General features: G+C 35.7%; 1 protein-coding gene across 1 annotated transcript in view; it reads right to left on the reverse strand.

Moving 5' to 3' along the window:
* Positions 1–23016, reverse strand: part of LIN7A (lin-7 homolog A (C. elegans)) — a 150303-nt gene that overhangs the window by 53741 nt on the left and 73546 nt on the right. Inside the window, exons 3-4 of the mRNA XM_011934118.1 lie at positions 3092–3163; positions 565–774 (exon numbers count right to left, since the gene is read on the reverse strand). Coding sequence (XP_011789508.1) covers positions 565–774; positions 3092–3163 — 282 coding nt within the window. The remainder of the gene's footprint in view (positions 1–564; positions 775–3091; positions 3164–23016) is intronic.

Below are 23016 nucleotides of genomic sequence, written 5' to 3' on the forward strand. Positions count from 1 at the left end.
GGAGGCGGAGCTTGCAGTGAGCTGACATGGTGCCACTGCTCTCCAGCCTGGGTGACAGAGCGAGACTCCGTCTCAAAAAAAAAAAAAAGAATTTTGAGTGCATTAGCCTTTTTCATATGTGTTATTATTATATAAACATTAAAATTACCCTTCCTCTGTAATTAAAATGAAAAACCCACACACATTACAAAGTAAGGAGTTATGTCTTTATTCTTAAAATGTATGTATATGTTTATAGTAACTTAGGATAAAAAGTATCTCGAAATTACTCTGTTCTTGTAAATGTTACTTGGAGTATTATGGGAAGAAAGTCTGCTAGTTGGATTAATTTCCTGGGATGTTTTTTCAACTCGTTGATATTTATCATAACTGAACATAATGAAATGAGACATAAAAATTATATTACAGCTTTTATAGGTTTAATATACATCAATGTTTAGAAAGCTGGTTAGACATAAAATTAATATTTGTTCTAGGGTTTCAACGTTGACTTCAGTAATAGCAGAGGAAAAAAAAAAAAGAATGTGCTTAAAGAGAAAATCTCTGGTTATTTTATAAACATACCACTCCGTTCACTGAGAGCAGCTGGTCTCCTCTTTTGAGGCCTCCGTGTCTTTCAGCGACCCCTCCAGGAATGATGCGAGAGATATAAATGGGGGAATTTTGCTCCTTTCCTCCCATCACGTTAAAACCAAGGCCTTCATCAGTCTTTGGCAGTTCAACTACTCGAGGGTGGGAGTGGCCTTCGCTAGCTGCAAAAGCTGCAACTGTTGCCTGAAAAAAAAAAAAAAAAGACGGTCTTTTGGTAATAAAATGAGGGAAATAAGGCTAATCATATGCTTTGCAGTGGGTAGCTCAGGCAACTTCTCATATTTTTATAGTATTCTCCTGTGAAAGAAAGAACACAAAAAGCAGAGGTCTTTCTTTATTTAGATGCCATCTAGGATTTCTTTCTTTGGTAAAGTCCCACTCATCTATTTCCAGCTTCCTAAGGCTTATCTGGTATGACAAAATTTTCCTGTCTTCATAAAAATCTTTTCCAGTTACCTTGGTTAGATGCAATTCTTCCTAGTCCTGGAGTCCAAATAACTTTGTTATATGTATTATCTACTATTATAATTGTTTTATACATATGTTGAATATGAGCACCTTAAGAGCAGAGATGGTGTCTTGCACTCTTTTGTATGACACACAGTCTAATCTGGTGCTTGTACATAAAAGTTCATAAGTTTTTTTTTAATAAATTGAAGAGCACTTATATGTATACATACTTTTGAATACATATGTAATCTTGCTATTGCCAACCGAAAAGCTTAGCAAATTTAACTTTTTAAAAAAATTAAGGATGCCTTAAAGAGAATGAAAACTAAAATAAAATAATAGATTCAAACAGATTATTGTTAGTTTATACCAATATTCCTTATTATCATTCCATACTGAGAAATCTTATCAGGAACAGGATTTTGCTTCCTATATTATACATTAATATTTCAATTATTATAACAAAATACGCAATATGACTAGTCAATGGTTTTATGCCTAGATATACAAAACACCATTTAATATGGACATAATATGTTTTAAAATTCATGTACTGATTTCATTAAATGAGTTCAAGAAAACAACTTACCATTAGTTCCCTCTAACCCCATAGAAATAAAACAACAGCATGTAGGTAGTTTCTATCAAGAAATGATTCCCTGCCTGCTTATTTTTCACTTTTATTAATTCACCTTGACCACAGTTGATTAGATGCCTACTATAAAGTGACTTACTCAACACTGTGAAAATATTTATTCCCAACAACTGTACATTCTTTTCCACACACAGCATTATCACATCAATTTAGCATTACGCTACTGTCTGCATTTAGTGAAACGTAGTGAATGACATGAAAACAATGGCTTGTTTTTAGCTACATGCATTTGCTCATGCAAACCTCGTTGTCATGCATAGATTTTAATGGCTGACATGGATGCAATGCAGACAGCCCAGAAACAACCAGAAAATATTGTGCTATTGCAACATTATGCTGCTATCCTGCTGTTCTACATGAATAAGAAATGAGAATGGTAAAACACTACACAATTCACTTTCCCCTTAATTAAACCACGTAGGGATCATTTTTCTGTGTGTGTTCCACTTCAGTACAAGCAAAGCATGACATAATGATAATAACACCCTTTTTTCCCCCCTGAGTTTAAACAAAAGAAAACAAAACAAAACAAAAAAACCTTACAAATCTACAGTGTTCAGTTACAGAGTAAAAACTAAAAACTCAAGAGAGAAACTAAACAAGCGTTGATGTAACACAAAGGAATTAAATGGAAAATTCTAATCATTTTCAATGGTTATTTCTTATACATTATTAGAAAAATAAAGTATTTTTAAAAGCAAGTCATGTTTCTATTATAACATTTGTGTGTTTGTAAAAGAAGAGCTGCATCAGTGATTTTAGTTTAAAATTGGTATTTCCTAATGGCCTATTTTCCTGATAAGTTCACCATCCTCTTGGTATAACATTTCCATTAGTAGGGTCTCTACAATCTCTAGATTTAAGTTTTTAAAGGGCAGATGTGTTCACTACTACAAAAGGTGACAGGCCTTTTCTGTAGTTCAATGCCACACCCTTTCAGCAAGTTACCCACTGCTCAGCTGAATACACAGAAGTATCCTAGATCAGTGGGTGTCAGGTGAATTCTTTTCCTGTCTAATTGAAATCAAATCTTTAGACCGGTGCAAATAAATCTTCATGCACTGAATATGATACAGGTTCTTTCGGACCAGAAGAATGTGTCAGAAAATCATATAGTATTTCCCACAATGAACCAGTAGATTTGCTTGTGCCAAATGGACATTAAGTGAGTTTAATGAAATCATTCTCCTTTCTTAAGCTACAGAAGCAGCAGAAACGTTCAATTTTCCATTAGGATTTTTACCTGAGAAGTAGTACTGGTTCTAGACTCTGGGCTGCCACTGATGTCTAAATTCTCTTACAGTGTACACACGAGAATACCTGAAACACACACGCGCACAGTCAATTACTAGATAACTGGAGTCAAGTATATTTTTAAAGTTACTCAAGCCTTACCTTTGCTGTTGCCCTCGCACGGAATTCGGGACAGCCATTAACAGTTATCGTTTCATGCATATATTGATACACCTAAAATGTTCACATAAAAAGAAGAATGTGTAAGAACATTAAGAATAATAATTCTTTTATTGCAGAAAGAAAATTACATTTTCATTGTAGGAAAAAACTTCTCTATCACAAAATAAAATAGGTCTGATGATTAGGAATGTACCTAATAGCACTCCTTAAACAGAAGATATCTAATCACCCATTGTGATTTTCGATACAATTACAGAAATCATTAAAATGTAGTAGAAAAAAATTGTTTCTTGTAAAATGCCAGGGATGGGATTATAAAATCTTTATATCTATGGTGAAAATAAATTGCTTAATCTTAAACAAAGTACAGAAAAAAACCTTAAAGGATACCTTGAGGAAAATGTTTGGAAAAAGGTAACAAGGTTAAATGTGTTGGACTATATGTTCATTTTGGATTTAAATAGTAAACATAAAAATTTATTCCATAATGCATGCAATAAAAGTCCATTTGGTACTAGGCTAGAGTATTTTTGGGGAGTGATCCGTTAGCTATTTCAGTAAAAAAGGTAAGGGAAAAACTGCAATTTAAGGTTTAAAGTTTTTTTTTCTTCCTTTTTATTAATCTTATTTTACATGCTTAAGTCAAAAATGAAATAAGTGAATTCAACATTTGATTAATTCACCCATTCAACAACTATTTATTGAGGGTCTGGGACTAATCTCTTCCCTACATTTTTGACTGGCTCATAATTTCTCAGATACATTTGGTTGGAGCGCCACAAGGCTGACTCATCTTTCCCAGGTGACATGCTTAGAAGGAAATTGACAAAGTAGTCAGTACTAAAAAGGGAACAGCGCAATTCAGAATCTAACTTTTAGCTCTGAATCTCCACCTAACAATTATGAGGCGTTCAATTTCTATGGGAAATCTGAATGGGGACAGGAACAAGTTTCCAGAAGATCATTTGTGGAATCTGAGATATGTTACTGCAAATTCTCCAGGTTACCTGAACAGCTGCTAAACACACTTCCAGGTTATTTCCTTGGAAATGCATTATTTTATTTCATAGAGACAGACTTTCCAAAAATAAATTCTACTTATTTGCTCTAATAGCCCATTTCAGAGGAGGATTTTCCCTGACCTGCTTCTCTTGTAATAAACTCTCTCAAATCTGACCCTTCATTCCACCCTAGCTCATTACCTCTTGCTGAAAGCATTGCATTAGTGTCTTAATTGGGTCTCCCTGCCATCAAACAATACACACTTTGGTGATCATCAAGTACCTACCCGACCATGTCTCTACTGTGCTCTTGGCTGTCTGCTGCCCTTACTGCAAAGGTGATTAGGGCAAATACCTACAGGAGTCAAGCCACAGATAATAATACAGAACTCAGTCTTCTCTCTAGTTCTATTTTCCTCTTTTCTTTTCTCCACCCCCACCATTCCTCAGAGATACCAAACTCTCCAAGTTACCCAGGTCTCTGCAAATGCCGTTTACTCTGCTAGGAATGCCCTTCCACCTGGCAGACTCTTATTCGTCCAAATTTAATATGATGATAAAAGGTCAAATTCAAATATTGTCTCCTCTATTAAATGTTTTCTGCCTCCCTCAAGCAGAGTGAGTCCCTCCTTCCATAGTTCCTGGCCATCTGAATTTGTTTGAAGTTATTTTGGCTAACATTGCCAGGGAAAGTGACTTTGCCTGCATCCAAGGATGTTTATGAAGACAATAGTTTAGCAAATAATTGGAATACTGTCATCGATTGATTAAAACAAAAGGTAATTTTGTAAGTGCTGGAGATCAAGTAAATACCTGTAACCTAATAAATATCACAAATTAAGAATAATTAGCCTTAAGATCCCAAATTGATTTTGAATTAAAAAGTGGGATATTCAAGGATCAATACTGTGTAGTAGATAATTTCACAGACTGGAGATGGCTTGGAAGCAAACCCTAGCTGTGCAATTAAATTGTATGATGTTTGTCAGTTACTTACTTTCTCTGATCCTCAATTTACTCATTTTAAAAATGTGCCTTAAAATATTAAGTAACTTCTAGGTCTGTTATGAGGAATAAATAAGATAAGAACAGTTTGCCATGTGTAGTGTGTTTCCAAAAATTAGCTATCATTGTTATGCTGTTGTTGGCATTTGATGTTTCTCATCTTATTTGACCATGGATCTTTTGGGGAAAATCTCCTAGGATGAGCAGTTCGTGAACACTCTTTACATATAATTGATCAAGGGCTGTAGTTCTCAACTGAGGACAATGTTGCCCTCCAGGAGACATTTGGCAGTGTCTGGAGGCATTTTTGGTTATCATAAATGGGCAGGGGTGGGATGCTACTGCATCTAGCATGTGGTGTCCAGGGATGCTGCTAAATTCCTACAGTGCACAGTGAAGCCTCACACAACAAAGAATTATCTGCCAAAACATCAAAAGTGCTGAGATTGATAAATCTTGATCTAAGGAATTAAGCTATACCTTTTCTTCTTATATGTAATGATTAGTAAGCTGTAAAAACACACTTGGATAGCACTGAGTAAAGGCAGTTGTAAAACATTCAATAAATATTTGTTGGAGTAAATTACCATAATTCTGGTACATATTTCATGAGAAATCACCATGGACCAAATGTAATACTAAGCATTTTATATCTATGAGCTCAATTAATTCTCCTAACTTATGATTTGGGCCCTCTACACACAAAGACACTGAATCACAGAGGGAGGACCATTCCGATGACCACACAGCTAATTTGTTGCAGATTTGGTACAGCACCTCATCTCTATCTCCCTTCAAAATCTTTCCTCTTTCAACCTTGTCAGACTTTCAAAACAGCATCAGATCGCTACTATTTTGGCAGCATCAGTGTGAACAAAAACTTGCAGGTGTTACAAGCATTTCTTTGTATTTTGAATAAAGAAATCTAGGTTTTATATAGTGGATACAATTAAACAAGTGATGGCTGCAAATATACAATGCAACAATTCTGAAACCAATAAATTCATTAGTCCAGAGTGAAATATCATTTTAATCTTCCTTTATGATGATAATATATGAAGATTTAATGGAATGAATCCAATATAATTGCCAGTCTTTTTTTTTTCTACAAAACACAATAGATTCTGATTAGCTGGTTTTCAAAAGTGATCTGAAGAGGACATGATCTAGTTGTACAGTGAGATCAAATCCTGGAGATCTTAATTCTATTTCCATTAGCTGTGTCACCTTATGAACTTCCTTAGCCTCTCATTTCCTAAGGCACAAAATATATCCACGCCTATCTTACTTTTCAAGGACAATTTATAAAGTATTTGTAAAATTTTGAAGAAAGTTGTCATGGAAAGCCGAAGTATTTTACCAGATACCCTGAGAGAGTTCTTAAAGGGAAAAGAGAAAACAGTTATATGTCCTTTAATGAGGGGCTTATTAGTGGGACTTATAGACTCCTGAATCCTTTGGGTCCCAGAATGTATGATAAACTTCAGCTACAGCATTTGTAAGCACATTACATTGGTAAAATGGGTTTAGTTCCTAGTGTAAGCCAAATAACTGATAGAAACTCATAGGGGTTTTACTTTATATTTCAGCATTAGTAATTTCCTAACCTTGAATAAATCGCACAGATTCAATAGCATTTTGCATGTTTAGAACTTATTCCAAGCTACTGAAAATTGAACAAAATATATTAACTTAAAAAAAGCAATAAAATTATAGTGAGTTGGTTCAGAAAGTTCATTTATTCATTTGTTCAGCTAACATTCATTTAGGAGCAATTCTAGTCAATGTGTTAGGCGCCTGGGCTAAATTATGAAAGTAAAAAATAATGGTTGTTTTTAATTAATGTTTGAAACAATATTAATTTTCACTATAGAAGGGCTGTTTTCAGTTTTTTAAGTGAAAAATTTCCATTTTATTTTTCTTTATATTTAAATGAAAATAGAATACTTTTTCTGGATGGAAATTTTATCCCTGAGAGAATAACAAGTATAAATGAAGTCCAAGCTTCACTTTAATTTATTTACCAAGTTTACACACACAGGTCATGCAAACATTATCACAATATAAACTTTACATTGTATAGTTCTTCTTGATCTTGAAAACCCTAATTGGTACAGAAAGGTAGGTTAGGGATGGCAGCCTTTATTGTGAGTTTCTCATTCTGGATCTCTTTTCTATGTGACTTTAAGTAACCTGCTATCTGTGTACCTTAGTTGTCTATTATGTAAAAGACTATATTCAAAGAGGCAATCAAAGAAAAGTATGTGACTTCATAAACCACAACCCATTATGCTTATTATGCTTTCATTCTAATAGCTGCTATTATTTCTATTATTACTATTATATACATACACAAGATGCAATTGGAAAAGTGCCATTAAATTTTAGTTGTTTAGCCAGCAGCAAGTTTTAAAAAACCTTGAATTTAAAGCTAGATTTTGATTGTTCTTTCTTCTACTTTTATAGTAGAGGTTTATTGCCTTTTGTATTTTGATGTTATTTAAAACTTTCTGCTGAGGCAGACACTGGACAGACTCATCTCACACAATCCCCAGTTTCAATCCCCTTCTCCAAGTATTGTCTGATCATATGACACACTTCTGTCCAATGACAATTCAATCGGAAGCAGGTGAGAAGCTGCTAGGAAAGTGTTGCTCTCATGGTGAAAGTGCTGTCTTTTCTCTGTCTTCTATTTCTTGTCTTGTGTGTGGATATTATCAGCTGTAGTGGCAACCTTTAACTTCAGAGAGAAGGACCAAGGAAGTGTAAGGATGTCAGTTCTGATTACATGGAACTTCTAAATGCATGCCAACACCTGCTTATCTCTGAATTTCTTATAACGAAGAAAAGCATTCTTGTTTAAGCCACTACAGTTGGACTTTCTGCCAAAAAAGTTCCTGATTGTTATATTCCTCAAGTAAATGTTACATAGAACTATGGTATCTTTAGGGTCTCTTTTCTTCTGTTCCTTCCAATTCTGAAACTTATAATTTTGCCAATCAGAAATTAGTGCAAATTTGTTAATATGAGGGCCTACAAACCAAGAAGATAGCCTAAAATCATAGTAAAAAAAAAAAAAAGAAAGAAAAAAGAAACTTGGAAAAACACTGTTAAAAAAATGAAAAGACAAGCCAACTGGCAGAAAATGTTTGCAAAACATGTATCTGATGAAAGGCCTCATATCCAGAATCTATAAAGAACTGTCAGGCTGGGCGCAGTGGCTCAAGCCTGTAATCCCAGCACTTTGGGAGGCCGAGACGGGCGGATCATGAGGTCAGGAGATAGAGACCATCCTGGCTAACACGGTGAAACCTCGTCTCCACTAAAAAAATACAAAAAACTAGCTGGGCGAGGTGGCGGGCACCTGTAGTCCCAGCTACTCGGGAGACTGAGGCAGGAGAATGGCGTAAACCCGGGAGGCAGAGCTTGCAGTGAGCTGAGATCTGGCCACTGCACTCCAGCCTGGGCGACAGCGAGACTCCGTCTCAAAAAAAAAAAACAAAAAAATAAAACTGTCAAAAGCCAAAAAGTAAACAACACAATTAAAAATGGGTCAAATATTTGAACAGGTACATTATCATGGAAGATATATGGGTAGCAAATATGAAAAGATACATCATTAATCACTTGGGAAAATTCAAATTGAAACCATACTTAGACACACCTACACACTTATTAGAATGTGTAGGTTAAAAAAACATACTGACAATATCTAGTGTAGGTGAGAATGTTGAAGAACTAGAATTTTTTTTCTCTTTTTGAGACGGAGTCTCACTTTGTCACCCAGGCTGGAGTGCAGTGGCACTATCTCAACTCACTGCAATTTCTGCCTCCCAGATTCAAGCAATTCTGCTGCCTCAGCCTCCTGAGTAGCTTACAGCCATCCACCACCACACCCAGCTAATTTTTTTTTTTTTTTTGTATTTTTAATAGAGATGGGGTTCAACATATTGTTCAGGTTCGTCTCGAACTCCTGACCTCAAGTGATCCGATTGCCTTGGCTTCCCAAAGTTCTGGGATTACAGGCATGAGCCACTGTGCCCTGCTGAAGAACCAGAACTCTTGAACATTGCCAGTGGAAATACAAAATGATACAGTCATTTGAGAAAATAGAGTAACAGTTTCCTGCTAGATTTAACCCACATTTACTGTAAGATCCACTCATCTGCTTCTAGCTATTTATCCAAGATAAATAACAAGTTATTTATCTTGCATACAAAACAATACAAAACAAATATGGAAATACTTTTAGCAACTTTACTCATAATTGGCACAAACTGGAAACTACCCAAATAACCTTCAGGTGTGAATGAATAATTAACTGGTGGTATAGCCATACAGTGGACTATTTGGCATTAAAAAGAAACAACTGGCTGGGCACAGTGGCTCACACCTGTAATCTTAGCATCTTGGGAGCCTGAGGCAGGAGGATCACTTGAGCCCAGGTGTTCTAGACAAGCCTTGGCAGCATAGTGAGACCCCATCTCTACAAAATTTATTTAAAAAGGAACAACTACTCGTATATACAGCAGTGTAGATGAATCTCAAATACATGTTGCTAAGCAAAAAAAAAAAAAAAAAAAAAAAAAAAAAAAAAAAAAAAAAAAAAAAAAAAAAAAAAGCCAGATATTATAGTGATTTTATGTAACACTGTGAAAAAGACAAAACAATAGAGACAGAAAGCAGATCAAAGGCTGCCAGAGGTTAAGGGTGAGGACCAACAGATTACCAAATATGATGAAATTTTTGGGAATGTTGGAACTGTTCTGTATATTCATGATCATGTAATGATTACATGATCATATGTGATTATTACAGCTCTTAGAACAACACACTAAAAAGTAGAACTATTACTGTCTGTAAATTCTACTTTGAAAGACTGACTTTTTAAAAAGCAAAAAATATTTTTTAAGACATAGGAAAGCAGGAAATATTTTAAAGAGATGAAAATATTCAGAAACTTAATCATGATTTCAGAAGCTAAAAGTAGGGGGTTGAAACATAAAGACATATATATCTAAGAATGTATTTCATATAATAAAAACATGACATTCATCCTCATTCCACAAAGTTTATAAGCATGGAAAACAGTAGATATATTTAATGGATAAGAACATCTCTTTAAAACATAGGATGCTCCAGAGATTTTGTAGTGCCTCGTTATAGATGGGTTGGATACTAAAATGTCTAGAATTACAATTAGCATCATATAAATCTCTCTCTATCAGTGACTGGAAAAAAAAAAGTAATTGCTTCAACAACAAAATGACATTAGACTAAGTTATCTCAAGAGGGAAAAAAGTGAAAAGACATCTAATAGGTATTATCAGAGCAAATGAAAGGCCACATGGGAAAATGATATGAGGTCTAAATCTTAGCACATTGGAGTGTGCATTAAGCCTTGCTAAGTGTATGGCTTTTCTTAAAAAGCAAGTAAGAATGTTTTTTCAATAAGAAAAAAATGTAAAAATTAAGATTAATATCTATAACTATCTATAGTTTTTTTATGGATTTCTTGATTTTTCCAATTGGGAATCTCAGATAAGAGTTGAATAAAGAAAAATTATTTGGCATGTTATCTGACTTTAAAATATTTTAAAATCTTCATTACATTAAAAATAAAAATTTAGCTCCCCACATTCTTTTACAATTATAGGCTACCTGGGTAGTTGGACAACATTCATAATATTAAGCCACAATGTATTTATCATAATATAATAATACTGCAGGCTTCTTGAAAGCAGATTTTAGGCCAAGGGAAGTATCTAAAATGAATTTGTGGATCATTTGATTAATTGCATTCAGTGGAATGGAGTCCATGCCTGCAAAATTAAGTGCCCTGATGTAAATGTGCATACTGTACTTGATATGACTAGAATAAAATAGAAATAGAGTTTAAGTCACCAACAACTTGGTCTGCTTATTTTAGGAAGTTTTGTGAAAATAACTGATTCATCTACTAAGGAAGAGATGTTTTAAAAATATCTAATTATTGTCTTTTCTCCTTTCATTTTGAAAACCTGGCAGTCATATATAAGTTTTATATATTTAAAGCTATAGCTGTCCCTATAGTTTTCATATATCTTTTCTATATGCTTTTGTAACTGTGAAAAATATTGTTGAAAACTGTAGTATTAGAATTCCTATAAACTAAAAAATTTAGGGTATGGAATTCACTGCCTGGAGACAGTCATTTTTTGCAAAACAAAGAAAAAAGAAAAAAGAAAAAAGAAATGGCAATGGTACAGACTGTTTACAAGTCATGTCTACTACCGTAAGATCATCAAGGCTCAAATGGATCCAGTGAAAATCCAAGAAGGACAGAATTTCCAGAATACTATCTTTCTACATTTCTCTGCAGCCATCAACTTTGATGAAAACATATCACTCCTCAGACAAGACAAAATACTGACAGGTATAAAGAAGCAAAGGACAACATCTTTATTAGACCGAAATGAGTTATAAAAAAGGGCTCCACCATTAAAGCAGACATTTGATAGTATTACTGGTAAAATAAATGTGGCAAACTGGTTTTACCAGTTGACAAACTCTAGGAATAGGTCAAGGTCTTGGAGAGGAAGCATTCCTCCTAGGTTCAGTGGTAATTGTGCCATGTGAAATACTCCGTAAGTCCTCAAACAAGGAAGAAAAACAAATGAACTCTCCAGTTTTTAGTCACAAAGGACATATAATACTTTCATTTAGGCTGTTAGTTCCATTACTTTCATTGGTATTTTAAACCATGCTTTTGCAATGTTAAGTGCCTTTGGCTACAAAGTGCTTCCTTTTGGCACCGAAGAAGAAACTTCAGTTAACACTCATTAATATATCACTATTGTCTTCAAGAAACAAAATCAGCCTACCTCTAGAGCCTACTCTAGAGCCTACTACTACCTCTAGAACCTACTACTTCAGTCAAGATACATCTGTATCCTGACAAGATGTATCTGACAGCCAAGTTATTAATAGGATGGCATTACTTATAACTAAAACAAAACAAAACAAAAACTCCACTGAATCTGACGATTGAAAACAAATGTGATGCAAAGGTGATACTTTGGGATTAAACATTTCTTGCCCACTGGCACACATTTTAGCCTCTGCACATCTGCTTATTAGTTGCCCCAATATCCTTATGGAAGGAAGATCTGCACATGTGACTGATCAGCATGCAGGAACTGTACAAGGTCATGGCTTTACTAGTGTTATTGATAGTGTCTCTCAAAGGTTGGCTGCTGTGAGATACACCTTCTTCTCTTTCTGTATCCATGTCACAAGAACTTAGGTGGGGGTACCTGCTTGGAGCTGATATAGTTAGTCTTCTCATTTTATATTCCACCTTCTAGGCCAAGCCAGGTGTCTTAGATTCAAGGTGGAGTAAAAGATATGGTTTACTTAGGCATCTGGGCCCAGTCTTCATTCTCCAATCTATATTTTATCAGAAAAAGCTTCACTAGAGAAGATCTGGGTGCTTTCCATGCTGATAACAAAGTGGTACTTTGTTTCTCATTTGGTTATGGCCCTTGTACCTGGCTTCCTTTGGTAGTAATCCCTGAGAAGGAAGGATGGAATGCAAAAGAGGATTTGAGCACTACTGGGCGCCTGGATAGAATACAATCTTAATAGCACTGAAACCTCATGTCTACTTCTTACAGCCCACAAGCATACTTCTGAGCTCAGCTACATGACTCAGACATTTTGCTTCCATGTGATACATGCCATTTATGATTTGCTTTAAAGGACATTAACTAGACTGCAGATACAGAAAAGTCAAATTGAAATTATTCATAATTTATGACCAATCTCATGTCTTAAAACCAATTTCTGTGAAAATGGTATTACCAGATTGAAGAAAAATGTAGTCTCCAGTTGCAAATCATCTCCAATGCTCAGATTAGATGAAGATGAGAAGGATTCTGGACACAGTGATGGCCTTAAATATCTAACCATCTGCCTAGTCAAGTTACAAAGAAACTGGGCCTTTTTCTGAAATGATGTTTATATATTAAGTTTAATGAGAAGGACACATGAGAAACGTCTCCAACAGTCTACCTCTTAAATGATGAGTAAAGGATGGGGAGACCCACTAGGATGGTATTCTAGAAACACTTAACAGAGAGGATTAAATGTCTCCTTGTTCCTGACAGTAAATAGTACATCTTTTTATTTGATTCTGGTTTTGTGGGAGCTCAGTAGGGAGGCATCAGGACTACAAGTACATAATATAGCACAGTCCTCAAAAGTCTCTACCAATTTTCAAATGTCCAGAAGCTATTTATATCACTTGTTTTAGGTGAATTAAAATGACTATGCCACACACTTAATTTTCCAAAGTAAATAGAATATATTTTGCTCAAATTTATAGTTTCAGAACTAATTATTCTATTATATAAAAGCAGAATAATTAGTTGTGAAACTATGAAACCGAAGAATGACTATAATTTTAAAGCAATGCTATTAACTTTTAATTTCCCTACTTATTTTTATAATTGGTTTATATTTCCTGGTGGCTCTTAATCCATATAACTTTAATAAAGTAGTTCACATTAAATAACTTGTACAAATCATTTAATAACTTCAAGGAAAAAACGAGATCACAAATAACAGGGTGTTTCTACTCTAGATGGCAGGTGGCCAAGCCACCAAGAAGAAATTTCTTTCTTTTTTTTTAGTTGTTCAAATAAGAATTCCCTTAAGGCAGCTGTTCCCTGTCTTGTCCTTGTCACACAGCCAGAATCCCCTGTGACAGGAAATGCCTGAGCAAAATTTTGGGAAGACGTCATTTTCAATTAGCATAGCACCATTCAAAGTGACTAAATGATCGTTATTTGCTTATTTTGGGTAAAATTCAAACAAGGTTTGGGGATTCAAATATGCCTTAATTTTTACTGTTTGGATTATGTTGATGTGAAACTTTATGAAGGACTGCGAAGTGCTTAGATATTGGCTCAGCAGACTTGAAATTTACTAGCGTACTTAAAAGTTTGCAAGGGTTGTAAAATAAGGTTTACTTTTTAATATAAGTCTTTATCAGGTGAATATATTATCTAGGAACAATTAGGGATACATTGTCATTGTCATAGGAGTCATATCAGCTAATCAAATGAACACTGAGGAAAAAATTGAACTCAGTGAATAAGAGCCAACCTGATTATTCAGTTGATTGAATTAAAATGTTTATAGCTAATAATAAGGTTGCCAGATGTAGCAATAAAAATACAGGATGCCCAATTAAATTAGAATTTCAGATAAACAATGAATAAATTTCTAGCTTAAGTGTGTTCCATATAATATTTGACACACAACTAATACTGCATCATAAATGAATTAAGGTTAAAAACAAGACTTATAGTTTGGGAGGTGAGAGATGTTAACAACGGTGAGTATAATTAGGGAGCAAACAATGTAATTTGATGATGGTAGGCTCAGGTTACAAAAGATAGGAAGAGGTCCAGTTTGATGGCATGGTAAAAGATGTGGGTTAAGAAGCTTGATTTCAGACAATGTTGTGTGAATCATCTTGTGATCTCTAGGAGGAGATGTTCAGTAGACAGCTGAATATGCAGGTCTAAAGCTCAGAGGGAAAATGTAGGCTATAAAATATAATTTGTGAGTTATTTCTTTGTCAGAAGAAGACTTTGTGTATACTTTACCCTCTAGGAGAAATTGAGAATGAGAAAATGAGAGAATTTTGAGGGGCTCCAACATCTATTTATGTAATTGATAAGCCCAGCCTTAGTCATACTGAATCTATTGAGCCAAGGCATCTTTATAAAAAAATTAAATAACTCACATGTACTCCTTTTTAAATGGATTATATTTAGGGGAAAATAAACACAATAAAACCCTAAATTTTTAAGAAGTGATTTTAAAGTAAAAGTAATTCCTATACACTATAGAAAATATGTACAATATAGATATATAAGCAAGAAATTAAAATGATTTATAATTCCATGCCAAAGGACAATGACTATTAACAATCTATCATACTTAATTTTAATCTGTTTGTTAGTTTTTTAATCAAGCCAATCATTACATACATTTTATAATCTAATATTTTGTTTTGCTTTATTTTTTTACACTATTTGGAAATTATGACATTTGAGTACATATTGAGTACACCTCTAATGAGGTGCTTTTTTTTCTTACAATCTATACTGCAAGAAATAACCTTGAATATCTGTGTTTTATAAGTGTGAGAACGTCTCTTTACGATAAATTCACTGAAGTAGATTACTGAGTCAAAAGTATATGCATTTCCAACATTGATAGATATTGGTATACTGCCCCTGTGGTAGAGTTTTGGCAGCCCAGTGTGTGCCAATAATAAGGGCAAGAGATGAGCGAAGAAGCAATCCACATCCCCTGTGGAGAGACAATATGTGGCCCAAATGCCCATTAGTGGGTGAATGAATAAGCAAACTGTGGTATATTTATATAATGGACTACTACCCAGCAATAAAAACAAATGATCTATTAACTCATGCAACAACATAGATAATCTCAAAATAATTCTTTTGAGTTAAACCAGACAAGAAAGAGCCTACATTACATAATTTTATATGTGTGTTTAAGTCATAGGAAGATTTTTAAAAATTTTAGTTCTAGGTTCACAGAGAGTTGTACAATATTCTACCTACTGTCCACAAATTACAGGCAGAAAATAAAGCAATGTCAAGTTCATCCTTCATAATCTGTTACCACACAGATTGCAAGAGGTTTAGAATCATGTTCAATACTGAAATAAAGTTTAGTATTTCAGAAAAATTAACACCAATGAAAGAATGGATGTGAGACAAGTCATTCAAACTGCAACACAAAATATTGCCAAACTCATAGCCCAGATACATGCCAACTACTCTGGCCTTTTCCTTTAGCAGAAGGATGACTAAAATAGTGCCTCAAGCAACAGAGTTACCATTCTGTAGCTCCGTTGTCCAGCATCTGTCTGTTCTGATAGAGATCACTTTCCTTTCCTGAAGAGGGAGTCTTTACAACCCTGACGGTTAATTCAGGATGGTGAATGGACCACTTCAGCCTCTCAGTAATGCCGTCAGGAATCAAAGCCTTCAGAACCCAGAACAACTGGATAAACTGCACATCATTCTGGAAGCCAGAGCAACTGGATAAGCTGTAAAGGAGTGAATAGAGAGCTGAAGTTTTCAGGCTTTCATGTCTGTTGCAGATACTCTTGATGCCCAGCAGCACTTTCATTTCTGACATCACACTCTTTTCTGCCACCTACTTTAGTAGATCTTTGATTGTGGAAACGTAGTCTGAAAATGCTATGCTTGCATTAAGTTTCTTTTGAATGTTCTCTTCGTCAGCTAACCTTGAGAGAACTGCCTCTTGCTCATGATCCACAAATAGGTTCAAGTGCTCAAATTTAGAGAAGGATGTCTGTATCTGGTTTTTCACCCTGTTTCTCAATTGTAAAGGTTTTCTATCTTGAGTGGCTACTAATTTTGGAATGTCTACAACTTTCCTTTCCAGAGACTTAATGCAACTGCTGAGCCTCATCTGGTGATGAGAGGCACCCTTCTCTCTGGGCCTCAAGTGGTGACTGATCCTGGTGGTCAGGGGGCTGAGTACACAGGAGACGTCACACCTCTAGGTCTTGCTCACAGAAAAGGGTCAGGATCCGATGATGCTTCTTGCACAACATGTTGGTGCCTGCCTCTTTGTTTTGTTCCTGGTGATGTGGAGTATCCTGGCAGTTTCAGTCATCCTTCCCAGCAGGGTGTTGCTCCTGCAGTGCTCTTCTTGGCACTGGTGACACCGGAGAGGCAAGGGAAGCTGTCCTATAAATTCACTCAGTGCTGCCGGATGGAGGAGTGACAGAAGTTCTGTCCACATTTGATGGTGAGAGTATCACTCATGTAATCCCGACAGATAGGGCAGTTGGCTTCTGCCTGAAGTCCAGGGCTGCTACAACTGCCACTGGGCCATGAATGAAGGTGTGGACTAAAGTGAGTTTTCTTCAGGAAGGTTTAGTTCTACAGATACTCTGCAGTGAGAAGCAGATACACCCTGAGATCCCACTGTCTTTACTGTCTTGACTGTCTCCTTGTCTTAGTCAGCATTGATGTCCCATGGGACCACGGATTCTTGGTTGCAGAGCGAGGTGCCCAGAGGAGCTCTGCTCATAACCTGCAGACAATTTCACATTAGCTGGGCAACTAGCTGCCCTTGGCAGTCCAGAGGATATAAAACCAATCTAAGCAATTATCTTGGTCAGAAAACAGACATGACTTAAAGAGGACTCTAGTTCCTGGAGCAGGCAGCTCTGTGAGGCAGGTCTTTGAGAGTTGTCTCTGAAGTCAGTCTTGCACCAGATTGTATATAACCTGATTTTTCACTTAAAATATTGTGAACACTTTCCCCACTAATTAAATATTCTTTTACATTATTTTAAAGGAGCCATCATCAATGTGATGGTATCAGAATCATTCAAAGACCTTTAAGATAATAGTTGTGTGACATTCAAAATAGATCTCAAAATAGAGACATAGATGATTTGGTTATTTTCCAAAGAAGTTACCAGGTGGTTGAGTTTATTATAACTGTCTCAACCCTCACCACATCCTTCAGCTTATACTAACACGACGGACAGTGAGGCACAATTTGGTAATCTGTAAAGGCTGCAAAAAGAGTTTCATCATATTTCAAATTTCCAGGAATCCTTTAAAATTATGGATCTTAACCTTTCATGTGATACGACTGTATACCTAGGCCTGACCTCTTTTCTTGAATTGATTATACTGAAAATAAGGACTACCATTGATTCTTCTTATTTGCAGTAATGTTGTATAAAGTCCCTGCAAAGACTAAATTAGCAAATTCTAAACCAGTATTTCCAGAGAAAATACATGGTTAGGTCTCTCTGAATCTCTGGTCACATTTTCAGCAACAATCAATTCATAACTATTTAGTGAATGTTTTTTGTTTAAAGACATCTTATTTAATACATATTGTTGATTCATTAACATTGAACTCAAGGCCAATAGCGCTGTAATGCATGTCTGAACGAAGCTTATCTAACACATATTTTCTCTCTAAGGCACATCACCAAATTCGTGTACTGACAAACAGTAGACAGCACCTCAGCACTATGATGAAGGTCTAATTTTAAACAGCAAAATCACCAAGAAAAGGCACAACAATGTGATGAATAGGGCACTAAATAGATGGCAAAAAGCCCAATTCATTACAAATTGTTGTAACAGGAAGACAGAGTATTGCCTTGTTCATCCTCAGCTAGGGAACTTGAGTGCATGCATTAGATGACTCAAATTTTTCTACAGAAAAAGAAGGTACAAAATTAAAGATTCCATATTGGGCTTACCTGTACTAACACCATCCTGACTCACTGTTACCAAAATGCCAGACTATACTCTTCACAGAGAGGAGTTTTCCATTATGTCTTTTCTCACATGTTCTGTTACATTCAAGTTATGGTCAATGCACCACGCTTGGCTCTGTATAATTACTTTCAAAAGATGGATGTCAAGACTATAAAACAATCACTAGGTTCTGATTTGTAGCCTAAGATGGGCTCTAGCTCTTACGCATGTACAGCTTTGATAGAAAGAAAGAGGAAGGAAAGGAAGAGGATTTTAAGGATGCTGACTTAAGGCTGACTTCCATTAGAGTTCTATTTCAAGTTCATTATTTCAAGGACTAAATAGACCCTCACAAATAATGATTTAGTTCTCTGTTTTCTTGTAGATTAAACCAGGTAATTGATATAGAGGCAGAAAATATGCATAATTAAACACACTTTGTTTATAGAGGCAGAGTCTAAATCAAGTTCTAAGGTTTGATCTACAAAAAGGCAGTCAGTGTGTCAGCTTAAAGAAGGGAGAAAGAGAGCACATAATCACCTATCCAAAGGTGCAGATAAACTTAGCCAAGATGCAATTAACCATTGACTTTATTTGGCTTGAGTTATCCAGATTTCCCAGGCCCTTTGACCTTCTATTCTGATGAGTGTTTAATTATATGTCTTAATGACCATAATGGCACCCTCACCCAAGGAGGTAAAGAAGACTCATAATGACCTCATTGATAGTAACATGTGAAAAAAATCTTGATGTAGTCTTTATGATGTGGCATTTTGACATAGTCCGCTTAACATAGAAAAATAACTTTAAAGCATTTCTTAATGACCAAGTTATAGATACAACAGACATCTCTGGTGCTTGCCCTGTCCTATACCCCATCTGGTGGTATGGGTTACCATGCTTAACAATAGGGTAAGGACATTTCTTTTGCATATAAGCTGGAAACTCTTTTTTAACAGCTAACTGATGAATGATGAAAGGCTTTTTTTTTCAATATTAAAATGTTCCTTTTAATGAACATTTAAAAGAAAAGGCAGCAGCAAATATTCCCTCAACCCTCAAAATGTATCTGGAATTTTGTTTTTACAGAAACCTCGCTGAATTGAGTGAAATTTCATGTATTTTTTTAAAATAAAAAAGATTTGTTAAAACATGATTTATATAGATATTTTTTCATTATTTATATCTATAGAAGACTCAAAAGACAAAGTTACACTCATAAGTTTAAGAGCATAATACTTGTAGCAACTGTGATTATTTCTGTGTTGAAACGAAATCAGCTGATCCAGACATGAGGCTTAAGATGACATAGCAAATCAATTCCAAGACTCAATTCTCAAGGCTGACCCCACTGCTCTAAACATCTCCACTTCACTTGGGATCTGCGTAAGATTTTGTTAAAGTTGTTTCCGTATCAAGATGAGAAAAAAATAATAATCACTTCATTGCTGAGAAAAAAAAAACAGCAAAAATGATGTGGAGAAAATAATGGCTGTTTACATTTGCCATTTTAGGATGAAAGCATTTGAATTTTTTGTTTTGAAAAATGATTTTTTTTTATTTGCCAGGAAGCAGACATGTGTTTTCATTAGCAACATTGTTGGAAAATCCCTGCGAAGAGAAACATCTGCATCATTATCACTACTGTCAGAAAAATTCCCAGGCATGCAAAGCACTGAATGCGGCTTGTCTCAAGTATCAGAGATGCTAACTCGTTAAAAAGCCCAGACCTGAAAATGAACTAAACTTCATTTAACTTTTGGAATTGATATGCCAGGTTCAATTATAGTATGGAAAAAGAAAGGCATCAAAATGCAACATTTTTTTTATGTGAAAAGTATTTCATAAGACATTTTCTCTCTAAAAGGGAAAGTAGGTCAGTTTTATCAAAGTGAAAAAAGATGTGAATTTGAATGCATTATTAACCTGTCTTTGGGGATGACAAAAATCTGCCTTTGTATTTCCATCACCTTCAAATTAAATCCTATAAAAATCTAACTTTGTTAAAGGGGGGAAAGGAAAGCTCAGAAAGTTTTAATTAGGTTGAAGTGCTTCATTAGTACTTACCCTCAATCTGGTAAATGCTATCAATTCATGTAAATGCAAAGAATCTCTCAGACACTGATTATTCCTCTCACATTGCTCATTCATTTTTATTGGAGATAATTGTCAGCATAGCTCAGCATTAAAGAAAAACAACCTTCTGATTCCATGCCTGTTTCAAAGTTTATGGTGTCTTCTTTATGTTCTTACTGCCTATCTAAATGCATATTTTAAAAACTCTTTCACTTAAAGAATAAGATTGTGTAGTCAGATTTCTCATCTGTTAAGCAAGTTATCTCTGTGTATTACAAAATTAAAGAAATTCTACACTGATATGACCTATGAAATGCAAAGCCCATTCATCTGTCATTTTAAAAAACAGGTTTGTTTTTTAAACTGAGTGGCCTATCCTGCTCTTGGATAAGAATAAGGATGCCTACTTATATAATATCTGTCCAGTTTTTATAATCTTACTTAAAGGTGAAGCAAGAAATCGAAGCCTAAGTCTAAGAACTGAGCAATGGAGAAGGATGAGATTAACAATAGCTGTGAGAAATCAAGGAGGTTTTCCTTGAAACTGGTAGTTTAGCAGCTGTCATATTAGATCACAATGTAGTGTGATCACAAACATGGTCAGGAGTGACAGTGCCGAAATGTCCACTTTAGGGTTGAAAGGTGACACAGATTCTCTGCAAGATGCTGGATCCAGTGCATAGGGTTTTATGTGGGAAAGGATAGACAAGCTTCCCTCTGTATCTCAGATAAGGGAAAGGATTTAAGACATCGCTGTGTGATCTGGAGAGGTAGATGATGGTAAGTTCCCCTCCTCAAAATAAGTGCACATACAGCCTTTCAGAGGATGGAAAATGTTTCTTCTGTAAATTGGCTAAGTCAAAGAATTTTGCCAGGATTCACAATAAGCTGTCAGGTTTGTGGCCTATGTCTCCCATGTGGAGTTTAAATCACTATGGGCCATTTCTTAGATAGTTTCCTAAATTATAATTCATGGGTCAGAGAAGAGGTAAGGTATTATAAAGGGCCTTAATCAAGGATTCAGCGGTGGTGTTTTAAAAAGGGTGTGCATGTGTTGTGTGTGGGCGCGGGGATTTGTAACAAGTGACAAAGATAACTAGTCTTCCTCTCTTGAAATTAAATGTAATAGAATCCAATATTTGTTTCTGTTATGTAGACATAGTCTTCAAAGACTAAATTTAATAAAGATGAAAGGAGTCTCTCACTTTTAATTATTTTACATAAATTATACTACAGGTTATTTAGTGGATACAAAGCTTTATCAAAGAAAATAATCAGTGAGACTACTCTATCAAAAGTAGTAGCTACTTGATTACATTTGAATATGGTTCAAACTGATTGCTAAGTAATTGACTTGGAGTTCCTTTTGAAAACTATGAAAGCATGTTGTTGACTCTATTATACTCGTCTTAAATTTTTCTTCCGTCTTATTATCCAGTGTACCTAAATGCACAAATAATGTTTTCAGTCTGGATTTTCTTTTTTAGTTTAGGTTTTGTTGTTTCAGTTAGGAAAAATTCAGATAGAAATGAAAGATATAATTCAAAATTGCTCAAACCATGTGGTTTCCAAATGTTGCTGCACAATGGAATCACCTGGGGATTCTGAAAACATAGTGATGTCTGGCTCCCACCCCAACATTCTGATCAAATTGCAATGGGCTGAGAGCTGGGCACCGAGACTTTCAAAAGCACTCCACGTGATTTCCAAGTGCAGCACAGTTTGGGAACCACTGGTTCAAACACCGAGAAAAACTAATGACATGAAAGTTCCAGGTAAAGAAAATGTAAGGAATTAGTTCAGAGACCATTTTTTCATCAAGGACATCCAGGTTTTTACACCTCTGGAATTCTTAGAATGCCAGCTGTGTCTTTGGAGGCTTGTTCTCCTCACCATCCTCCAAAGGCTGCCGCAGTTCCAAAAATCACATGCAGACAAGGCAACACCCAGTGGAAAAGAGGGCATTACTGGTTCCCCTGTCTCTTTTTAAAAAATTTTCATTTTAGAGACACAGTTTCGTTCTGTCACCCAGGCTGGAGTGCAGTGATGCTGTCATAGCTCACTGCAGCTTCTAAATCCTGGGCTCAAGGCATCCTCTTGCCTCAGCCCCCCAAGTAGCTGGGGTCACAGGCATGTACCACTGTGCCCAGCTAAGTGTTACATTCTTTGTAGAGACAGGGTCTTGCCGTGTTGACCAGTCTTGAACTCCTGGCCTCAAGCGATCCTGCCACCTCAGCCTCCCAAACTGTTGGGATTATAGATGAGAGCCATGGTGCCTAGTCCCACGTCTCTTTTAATAGCCATCATATCTTTGTCAGAAACTCACCCTTGGACTTCCCCTCATGCCCCATTGACTGGATCAGCATCACATCCTTCCTCCTGACAAGGGAAATTAGACCATGACTCCTGCCTTTGATTAAACCAGTCAGATTGACCCACTTAGCCGAGGACAGAGTCACCCCTTCCCTGAGTCAGGCAG

Source organism: Colobus angolensis, unplaced genomic scaffold (genome assembly GCF_000951035.1).
Source record: "Colobus angolensis palliatus isolate OR3802 unplaced genomic scaffold, Cang.pa_1.0 Scaffold131, whole genome shotgun sequence".
Classification (NCBI taxonomy): domain Eukaryota; kingdom Metazoa; phylum Chordata; class Mammalia; order Primates; family Cercopithecidae; genus Colobus; species Colobus angolensis.